The sequence below is a fragment of the Drosophila tropicalis genome, unplaced genomic scaffold, assembly GCF_018151085.1.
Source record: "Drosophila tropicalis isolate 14030-0801.00 unplaced genomic scaffold, ASM1815108v1 contig_237, whole genome shotgun sequence".
In the NCBI taxonomy this organism is placed as follows: domain Eukaryota; kingdom Metazoa; phylum Arthropoda; class Insecta; order Diptera; family Drosophilidae; genus Drosophila; species Drosophila tropicalis.
The window spans coordinates 95,940-107,189 of NW_027172687.1; the positions used below are offsets into that span (position 1 = coordinate 95,940).

Here is an 11,250-nt window from a genome sequence, read left to right on the forward strand (position 1 = left end):
TTTTAAGAGAGACATAGTGAGGGAGGGAGAGAGGGGTGAACTGCGAAGATGCGATGTTGAAATGAATTTATGTGATGTCTAGCCGGGTTAAAAGGTCGCCATTTGAATATTTCTGAAATTAACAACAATTTGAGGCAGAAATGGCCGTGGTAAATGCCACAAAAACGAGACAAAAAGTATGCTAAACAGCCAAGCAGAAGTCATAACTCAGCCGGGGTTGGCAAGTACCAGGAATGAGAGAGGCAAAAGTAACTTGGCGAAAGGTAGCCAAGAAATGTGTGTGGGCTGCAACTATTAATCAGGCTTTAATTGTTTTTGTGTGTGTTTGTATGTGAGCGAGTGTGTATGTGTGTTGGTTACTTTTGCGGCAGATAGACACACTCGCTTGCTCTCATTCTCTCTCGATGTCTCTCATTGTCTGGGTTTTTCTCTCAGTTGAGGCCCATGCATCATGTGGCCGAAATCTTTTTGTAATCTCTGGCATTTGTCTGGATTTTTCGTAAAGACTTTGAATAGATTTATGCTCCTTTGACAGGCACAAGATGTGAATGTGAATTCTGAATGCGATGTATGTGAAAGCCCACATACATATGTTATACCAGAGTGTGTGCCTGTATGTGTAAGCTTAAAGTATCTTAAAGATATAACACTGCCAAAAACAAAGTAGTTAGCTAGCTAAAATGTCTAAAAGTTGAGAAAGGGCAAAGTTCAAAGGGATGAAATATCTTACTCTCAAAGAAAACTTTAACTCGAATACCTTTTATTTAAAGAAAGACGGGGCACGAGTTTTATAAGCTTGCATTGATATCGGAACATTGTACTACCCCTGTGAATATCAATTTAAAATACAGTTTTATATTTTTATAAAGAATTTGAAAGGTTAGCTAAATGCATTTTGTTAATTGGATATTGTTATGATTTTAAAATAAAAATTGTTTTTTTTTTTTATAAAATATATCCTTTTAGTGAATTTTCCTTCATTTAAACATTTTTTATTCTGCTACCTGTGCTCTTCCATTTTTTTCACTTTGCTGCTTTTGGTTTTTCATTTTATATTTTCTTTTTGGCTACGCTTATCATCGTTGAGGCATAAATCACGCGTTTAGTTTGCCAAGTGGTTTTGGTTTTATTTTTTCTTCTCCTCTTTTTGTTTTTTTCCCTTTTTTTTAGAACGTTTTGCGTTTAACTGTTCTTTTGGCCACTTCTAACTGTGCGGATATCTTCCACCCACCTAGCAGTTCAGCCTGCCGGCTGACCAACATATTTAGAATATATGGCAACACTTTGGCTATACCAAACACAACCCCTTGACCACAGCATGGTCAGACATAGAAAAGGAGTACAACAACAGCAACAACGATTGCGATATCAAGAGAAGTGGAACCAAAGTACAAACACAGACGATTGCGCAACCACAGTGCAAAAACCACTTCAACTTGCACCAACACACAAACACATGGAGGGAGCACATACGTAGATATTAAGAGAAGTGTTGTCAGGAGCAGAGTTGCCAACAACAAGAACAACAAGAAACTTGTAACGTAAATTTTGTATAAGCTTTTTCACCCACACCCACACACACACACACGAAATTCATTTTGGCATTTGGCATTTGGATTTGTGCAATAATTTTGAAAAACCAACAGATATAAAGGCAAGTACCAATAATCGAGGGCATAAACAAAATAGAAAACTAAGCAAGGATCTCTTTTTTAAACCTCTTCTACACAATATAACAAAATCGACAAGGATCTTGAAATATTTTCTTAGAACTTAATGTTAATGCTTGTGATTTTAATATAGCAGATTTTTCATTAAAGACGCCATGGTCACAGTTCCTTCTTAAGAGTTGAATGTGATTCATTTTCTTAAATTAATTTCAAATCTTTTAAGATCATTATTAAACTTTTTGTTATTTTACTTAATAGCAATCAGATTTTAAGAATATAAAGGAATCATTTTTTTGCTTTTTTTTTGGACATTTCCTAGTCCTTGTTGATTAACTTAAAGATCTAAACAAAGTGAGATCAATGATTTTTAATTATATAATTTTCCAAATGTGTGGGTTGCTTTTAGAATAAAACTTTTTACATTTCGACAATCTGTTGCTAAAATCTTCGACTTCTTAATATTTTTTATAGGTTTTCTAATAGAATTGTAGAATTTTAGAGTCACTAATAATAACTATTCAATTAAATTATTGATTTTCGCTTCAAAATAAAGAAGCAATAATAAAAGGTTGCCTCAAGATGTCCTTTAAGAATGATCCTTGCTGTTTATTTAGGAATTATTAAGTCCATGATTTTTCGTAAAATATTTAGAAATGTTAATAATTTTTACTTTAAAAAATCTGTTTCAAACAGTGATGTATTTTAATAGTAAGTCTAGATATGAAAATAACATTTTCTGTAACAGATTTAGAGTTTGCGGTAATCTTATTCTCGTAGACCTTAAATCTGCCTTTTATTGACAATTTAAGTAGAACGAATTATAGTTAGTTTAATACAAACCTGTGATTTATCCAAAGCTAAACTTAATGGCACAATAATTCATTCTTTTACCTCTATTCATGCATACGATGTTGGTTGGGAGTCGCATATTTATTTGTTTTCTGTGCATTGAATTGTAACTACTGTTGACTCGTTTTCTCGTTTCTTTGTGTTTGCCAAAAAGTGTCAAACTATTTCTATGGCCATGTTTACATTAATATTATTATTGATTAAATAACAACAACAACAACAATAGCAGCAGGAGCAGCAGTAATGGCAATGACATCTCCAGAGATTTCGTGAATTTGCAGTTAAATCGAAAATACATAAAAAGTATCATTAAACTTTGGTGTCTGGCAATTTTTCTGTTCTCTCTCTCTCTCTCTCTCTCTCTCTCTCTCTTTTTTATGATTTTATTTAAGGTTTTTATCTACGGCCCTTTTCTGTTCATGGTATGTTATGAATATATACAAATAAACAAATACATATTCACTACGTATATTTTTGTATATTTGTTTGCCAAGTTTTCTCCCTTCACAGTTTTTTTTTTTTTTTTTTCGTTTTTGCCATTTGCCTTTAGGTTTTCGATTATTTATGCCCAACCAAACAAATAAGAAACGAATTTTTGTATTTGGCCATAACTAGGCAGACGACTTATCAGTTTTTATGGCACTCTCATTCTGTTTGCCAGTTTTCTGATTCGGATTCTGATTTTGACTCTGACTCATTGCCAATGTCTTTCAATTGTTTTTCACTTTTCCTGTTATGTGTTTGGCTATCAAATTTAAGCAAGCACTTCTGACAAAATAAATTTTCTGTCATCTATACACATTGAAGATGAAAAAGAAAATTATTGAGAAAGCTCTAGTAAAATTGACTTATAAATTTTAATAAATTTTATTTCTATATCTTTTTTCATTTTCGTTTTGCTTAACTCAAAATACTAAATATTATTATAAACGCTACTCAATTAAACCTATTATTTAGAGAAATTCTCAGCTGAAAAGCACGAAAATTAAGCAAACTTTATTTCATTTAAATTCGTTGTCAAACTTTGTTATATCACTGTATTAACCCTATTTAGTAAAATGTTCTTAGCCTTTGCCAAAAATGTTGCATTCACTCGGTTGTTTAACCAGAATTTTCCAATTAGGAATACCAGCTAGCATCAGGACGACTAGTTTATGCAGTCTTTTCACTTGTGGGGCTTAATCAAAATTTCACACAAAATAGGCTTTACCCTGATCATGCCACGCCCACTTTTAAGTGCAGGCTCATTACTTGTTCAACTCGAGTTCAAGACACAAAAAATATGCAAACAATGCCAGAGACATGAAAATTCAGACTGGTGCTGGGACTTTGTCGTCGTTTTGGTCCCAACAACAGAATAAAAACTGGGCGAAAAAAAAAAAACATGGAAAGGAAACCTTTCACCTGCAAGTGCTTCTGCTGATTGGGAGGAAGATATGAGGGGGTAGGGAAGGAGAGAAATTGTGATAGAAACAGGGAGACTGAAATCGAGTGGGTAAGGAAAACAATAGTATTCATCAGCAGAAAGGCAATGAAAATTGGAAAATTCATTTCCAATGCAAAAATAGAAATAATGGAAAAATATGTTTGCACATCAAGAATGAGCAAGTGAGAGGATAGGCCTGTGTTATGGGCGGGAGAAAGCGTTTGGGAACTTACGACATATGTACAGGACACCCATTCCTTTTATTCTTTATTTCAATTACACAGCATTTTCAACATTTTCTGTCTTAACGTATAATAGTTTCCCCATCGAGTTTCTTAAGATTGGGCAGACGACGCATAACTTCCGAAAGAAAAGCTGGTGGCTCCATATTCTCCGAAAGTATGTTGCCCGTAAAGGTAATTTCCACCAGATTTGGCGGCACTGACATGCGATTAAATTCAGCCCAATCCTTAATCAGATTCTGTGATATATAGAATACCTTCAATACCTTCATCGATTCCAGTGGTTTGATCTTCTCAATGTTATTATAGCTAACCCAGAGTTCTTCTAATGTATCAGCCAGGGATTCAATGCCACTGATATTCTTCAGATTATTTCTAGCCAAGCTCAGAACTCTGAGATTCTTCATGCTCGATATTCCACTTATCTTCTCAATCATGTTGGAAGAAAGGCTGAGTTTCTGACACTCCACCAAAGTGCCAAGTGTAGAATCCATTTTCTCAATTGGCGGATATTGGAATTGTAAACCAATCTCCGTGGCCTTAATAGCTTCAGTTGGCTTGTTCCTCTCCTCCCAGCGGGCAAGAGCATCCTTAATAGTTGTTGGCTTCGCCATTCTAGAAAGAAGATAAGTTGGAAGAGAACTAAACGAATAGAGTGTTGTATGTTTTGGGATTGACAGCAATAGTGAAAAAAAAGAATAGCCTGCTTAACTATATTTTTAAATATTTTTTATAAAAGTCCCTCACTCAACTTCTATTCCATTATTGCATGATCCACAATAAAGTTTCAAAGTTTTTCCTCCATCCACCAAAGTTGTTTCTATCCCACTCTGTTTAGTCCTTTTTTTTTAGATTTTTCCAAGACAAAACTGAACATATGTCATATTACGAAATTCCATTTAAATTTTTAAATGGGTACACATTAGCTTAGGTCACAATTCGATGCTTCTTCATTCGTGTCCTAAATCTTCTAAAAATTTTATATATATATTATGTTAAATACTGTAACACTCAATCCCCATCTCTTGTGATTGTCTAGATAAATATCCCACACCCCGTTCCAGCATAATTTATGCATATATGTATTGTTTACTCAATATCTGGCTATTCCCAATGCTCTGAGTCTGTCATGATAACTTCATTGGCATTGGTTTTTTTCCTTGTCTGCTGGTATTGGAGGGGGTAGAAGGAGTCTGGAATGTGCGACTTGTGTCTGCTGCGTTTGTATTCATTTTTCAGGTTTTTTTTTTGTCCCACACACGGTTCACGACCTCACGGGACTTTATTACACACATATTTGAGGTGATAATACAGTTTCTTTTTGCCCCACGGCAACTCCCCATGTCAAATAAGTTCATTTCCTTTTTTGGCGTTTTAAAAAAATTTATTTCCCCTTTAAATTTTCCAGCGTTTTGTTTAAATATTTGTTGCAGCTGTTATCGCAAACCATGTGCACAAATATTTTATGGTTCTAGTAATAAATTACGACACGAAAAAAAAAACAAAAGTAGGGTAGCAATTCTTGATAATCGTCCAGAAATTGGTCAAAACATATTTGATTTTTTGTAATTCAAATAATAAAAAAATTGATTTTTTTCTGCTTTTTCCTCATAAATTGTGTGCTCAATGCGGCAGAACACACTTACAGTCCAATTCTGATGGAAGAGAAGGAGGTTCAAAATGCACGCAAAGTCTAATTTATGAATGGCGAATGTGGAGAAGCAAAAATTGGTGGCGAAAAGAAGATGGCAGTTGGTAGAGGGAACAGCCAGACGTCAAAGTAGTGAAATTTGGGTCAAACTTTTGTAGGTTCTGAAATTTATTTTTGGATTCTTAGTAAAAAAAACCAGACAGTTAAATTAATTGTAGTATCAAAATATATTATTAGTAGTATCAAAATATAAAGATTCAGAGTATGTGCAGGAAAACATCAGTAGTATCAAAATATAAAGATTCAGAGTATGTGCAGGAAAACATCAGTGTTTCAATTATTATTTCAATTTTGTTAACCACGTCAATTTCTAGTTGGATTAAAAATTATATCGTTATAAGGTAAAATTATAAATTATAAATCAACAAACCTCTACTGCCAACATCGATGATCACTTCGGCCAAGGGTACTAGTGTCCAGTTCTCTCCGTGCTGGTTTAGTGTATGTGCTCAGTAAGAGTATTTTTTATTTTTCTATAAAAGTAAAAAAAAAAACTTTTCACTTAGCCTAAGAATACCCGAAAAATTAAGCCAAATGGATTTAAAAATTTCGAATTCAGTTTTTTTTTTTGGATTTTTTACTTTTAAACTTTTTTTTTGATTTTTTAATTTTTATTTTTTTTGGATTTTTACTTTTATACTTTTTTTTTGGATTTATATTTTTTTTTTTTTTTTTTTTTTTGAGGTTTTTTGAAATTTTTGGACTTTTTTTTTATTTTTATTTATTTTTTTGTTGTGTCATGCTTGCAAGGTGCTACAACAAACTGATGATGTTTGGCTCTGGGTTTGGGGCATTGGATTTTTAAATGACATTTAGAATAACCCGGCTACTACGTTTATTTTAATTTTTGTTTTAGTATTTGAGTGTGTTTCTCACACTCACAGGACGTTTTTTTTTTTTATTTTTATACCCTTGCAGAGGGTATTATAAAATTGATCAGATGTTTGTAACGCACAGAAGGAGACGTTTCCGACCCCATAAAGTATATATATTCTTGATCAGCATGAGAAGCTGAGTTGATATAGCCATGTCCGTCTGTCCGTCCGTCTGTGCGTACGCGTTTTACTCAGCCGTCTTAAGAGCTATCGGGCTGAAATTTTTTTTCGGGGGGTTTTTATTACCCGGTATGAAAACCATAAGGATCGGACCACTATATCATATAGCTCTAGAAGAACTAGAAGAAACATTTTCATAAAAATCGAGTATGCTATGAAATTTACATATGTGATAATATGAGAGTAAAATTGTTTTGTTTGTGTATAGATGAATTGAGTTGCAGAAAACAAATTTTGAACATGTAAAATTATTATTACCAAGGACTGCAAGGGTATACAAACTTCGGCATAGCCGATGTTAGCTTCTTTGATTTTTTTTTTTTTTAGTTAACTGGGTTCCTCCAATTTGCAATCTTTCCAACAGTCTATCCATAACCAAAAGTTGACATGTGAGAATATTAAAAATGAAGCAAGTAAGTCGACTCGTCGACTTGGGTATACCATACACCAGGTGAAACAAATATTTCAAATTTCGAAAACCAAATGTACATATGTATGTCTATTCAGTTGTTTTTACATGCTTCATAGTATGTGCTATCTCGCTCACTCTACGAACACACGAGCACTCTAGCGCCGCCACTAGCCAACGGCCAATTCTGGCCTTGTGGACCGCTTAGTAAAATACGTTCATACGCATATTTTGCATGTTTCTAGTCCGATTTCAATAAAATTTGGTAGTTTGGTAAAAGTAGATAAGATTTATTAGTCTGCCGAATTGTGCAAAAACTACAGGAGGAAATCGGTTTTTTCTAAATTATGTAGGCGGAAGTGGGCGTGGCAAAATATAAAAATATATATATTCTACGTGCATCCTAAGCCAGTATACATACTAAATTTGGTTACTTTAGCTTTGTTAGTTTTTCAGGAAATCAGTTTTATGTAAATTCCGGGGGCGGAAGTGGGCGTGGCAAAATTTTTAAATAGCCACTATCTGCGCGTCTATTAAGCTAGACTGCATACCAAATTTGATGTCTCTATCTATTATACTTTTTAAGAAAAACAGTTTTATGTAATTCCTGGGGGCGTAAGGAGGCGTGGCAAAAAGTATGAACGATTATTTTCTGCGCGCCATCTGAACGGGTATACAAACTAAATTTGATGTCTCTAGCTGTTATACTTTTTAAGAAAAATAGTTTTATGTGATTCCTGTTGGCGTAAGGGGGCGTGGCCAAAATTCCAATTAACTCTATACATTTACATACTACACGAGTATACATACCAAATTTGGTGGCTCTAGATCTTAGTCTCCGAGATCTGCGTGTTCATACAGACGGAAGGACGGACGGACATGGCTAGATCGACTCGGCTGTTGATCCAGATCAAGAATATACTTTATAGGGTCGGAGAAGCTTTCTTCTGTCTGTTACATACACATTGGCGACTTTAATATACCATTTCAGCCTATGGGTGTATGGTATAATTATGTAGTAACAATAGTATAAGATAGTATTAGATAATGAAAAACTATGTGTTATGGAAGTTTCAATGTTCCAAAATACAAAAATTATGGGGTAACAATAGCAGAGCAGTTAGAGAGAAAAGCCGGGTGCGCTGAAGGGTCAGTCCTAATTTAGATGCGGCAGATCCAATGGGTGCAGCCTTGGTTACGTTTTCCAAGTGAGACGTCTGTCCATAATGAGGCCCAGGTATTTAGCCGAGTCGCTGAATGGAATGGTACTTCCATCCAAATGTATGGCAGGGCAGTATCCTCTTCGAAGCGCAAAGGTAATTTGCACAGACTTCTCGGGGTTGACGACAATATTCCAGCGCCGCAGCCAAGTGTTAATGGCGTCTAACTGCACCTGAATCAAACTGCCAGCAGTGACTCGTCGGATGCCAAGAAGGCAGTGTCATCCACATAGGTGGCAGTGAGAACTCGTGGGTCCGGAGATATCGGCATGTCGGCAGTGTAAATGGTACACAATATAGGGCCCAGCATCCTGCTCGTATGCTCTTGATTTCAGAGGTGTCATCACCGCATCTCACATAGAACATCCTATGGCAAAGATAGGAGCGCAGCCACCTTTAGAAAGGCGCTGGGAGAGCGGTCTTTAGCTTGAACAGCAGTCCAGTGTGCCAAACCCTATCGAACGCTTGCTTAACGTCCAGAAACACTGCGTTGCAGTACTTCTTCTCCTCAAATACTTCCAGTATTTTACCCGTGATCCTGTGAAGCCAAACTGGTGACCGGCCTCGTCCAGTGTTGGCCGCATTTTACGCAAAAATAGAATACTGCCAATAGACTGATCGGACGATATAGGCGAGATTGGCTGCAAGTTTCCCAGGTTTTTGGATCAGGATGATTTCGACGCACTTCCACTAGGAGGGAAAGTGTCCTATCAGGAAGCATTTGTTTATAATGTTGAGGAGAAGCTGAACTGCATTTGTTGGGAGGGCTTTGACTGATGGTACGTCAATGCCATCATATCCAGGCGATTTGGACAACTTTGGCTTCGCGATCTCAGCGAGCAGTTTATCTGATTAGACGTGCCAGATAGGGAGAGCCATTTGGTAGGAGACATCTAGGAACTCTAGCGTTTGGCTAGCTTCGATTTGTGAGCACCTATTAAACGGAGTGAAGGCTTCCGTCTTCCTTCTTAATAGGCTCCTTCCTCTTGGTGGGCCTCTTGATGTTGTTTGTCAGCCGCCAAAGATTATGTTGCTGATCTCCAGGCTCGACGTTTTGCAGGAAACTTTCTAAAGAATCTCGACGGAGAGCTCTTTAAGATCCTTTGCCGCTCTGTTAAAGTCGGCCTTGGCCCTCTGCGTGGAACGTTCCTTGTGTTAGAAGTAGGTGGCGTAGTGGCAATGAAGGCCGCGTTGTGTATTGCGATGTTGAGCCGCTCGACAGCATCGTTCAGGTCCTCCTCATCGTTCAGCTGAACCGTTAGATCCAAGTTATTTTGGAACCATGTATGGTATGACTGAATGTTCGTACTTCTCTTGAACAGTCTGCTTCTGACTGTATTCGTGCTGGCTGGCATGTTAATAAGCAGCTTGACTGCACAGTGATCTGAACAAAGGTCTTGGTCATTGCTTGCGACAATCCTCTGTCTGTCCACTCCTTTCGACACGGCAAATCTGGGATCTTATTGGGATCAATAGGCCAGTGTGTGGGCGCTCCAGTGGAGTGACAGTCAAGCCTGCTGTTCGCCTTGCAGTTATAAAGGGCCCTGCCCTCTGAGCAACCAGGTATCTTGGAGGGCAGTATATAGCCGCAGCAGTGATGTCAGGGATATCACTCTCACCTTAGCGCACTGAGCCCAGGGCTCCTGAAACGCAGGGAGTTCCACAAATTGCAATCTTCTCTTAATGATAACTGCCGCTTCTCAAAATGCACGCATGGTCTAATGTATGAATGGCAAATTGGTAGCGAAAAGAAGATGGCAGTTGGTAGAGGGAACAGCCAGACGTCAAAGTAGTGAAATTTGGGTCAAACTTTTGTAGGTTCTGAAATTTATTTTTGGATTCTTAGTAAAAAAAACCAGACAGTTAAATTAATTGTAGTATCAAAATATATTATTAGTAGTATCAAAATATAAAGATTCAGAGTATGTGCAGGAAAACATCAGTAGTATCAAAATATAAAGATTCAGAGTATGTGCAGGAAAACATCAGTGTTTCAATTATTATTTCAATTTTGTTAACCACGTCAATTTCTAGTTGGATTAAAAATTATATCGTTATAAGGTAAAATTATAAATTATAAATCAACAAACCTCTACTGCCAACATCGATGATCACTTCGGCCAAGGGTACTAGTGTCCAGTTCTCTCCGTGCTGGTTTAGTGTATGTGCTCAGTAAGAGTATTTTTTATTTTTCTATAAAAGTATAAAAAAAAAACTTTTCACTTAGCCTAAGAATACCCGAAAAATTAAGCCAAATGGATTTAAAAATTTCGAATTCAGTTTTTTTTTTTGGATTTTTTACTTTTAAACTTTTTTTTTGATTTTTTAATTTTTACTTTTTTTTTGGATTTTTACTTTTATACTTTTTTTTTTGATTTATATTTTTTTATTTTTTTTTTTTGAGGTTTTTTGGAATTTTTTGGACTTTTTTTTTATTTTTATTTTTTTTTTTTTGTGTCATGCTTGCAAGGTGCTACAACAAACTGATGATGTTTGGCTCTGGGTTTGGGGCATTGGATTTTTAAATGACATTTAGAATAACCCGGCTACTACGTTTATTTTAATAATGAGGCCCAGGTATTTAGCCGAGTCGCTGAATGGAATGGTACTTCCATCCAAATGTATGGCAGGGCAGTATCCTCTTCGAAGCGCAAAGGTAATTTGCACA

The 11,250-nt window shown here is 36.1% G+C and overlaps 1 protein-coding gene and 2 long non-coding RNA genes across 3 annotated transcripts; all 3 read right to left on the reverse strand.

Annotated features, from left to right (window-relative positions):
* Nucleotides 1-4,249: 4,249 nt before the first annotated feature.
* Nucleotides 4,250-4,850, reverse strand: LOC137572165 (dynein axonemal light chain 1). The gene has a single exon (XM_068283935.1). It carries the CDS (start codon nt 4,799-4,801, stop codon nt 4,250-4,252), a length of 552 nt encoding a protein of 183 aa, XP_068140036.1. The 5' UTR covers nt 4,802-4,850.
* Nucleotides 4,851-6,046: 1,196 nt separating this feature from the next.
* LOC137572167 (uncharacterized) lies at nt 6,047-6,506 on the reverse strand. Its single transcript, XR_011031547.1, has 2 exons — nt 6,269-6,506; nt 6,047-6,208 (listed from the first exon to the last, which is right to left on the reverse strand). It is a non-coding gene; the product is annotated as an uncharacterized lncRNA (long non-coding RNA).
* Nucleotides 6,507-10,450: 3,944 nt separating this feature from the next.
* Nucleotides 10,451-10,952, reverse strand: LOC137572168 (uncharacterized). Its single transcript, XR_011031548.1, has 2 exons — nt 10,673-10,952; nt 10,451-10,612 (listed from the first exon to the last, which is right to left on the reverse strand). It is a non-coding gene; the product is annotated as an uncharacterized lncRNA (long non-coding RNA).
* Nucleotides 10,953-11,250: the final 298 nt, after the last annotated feature.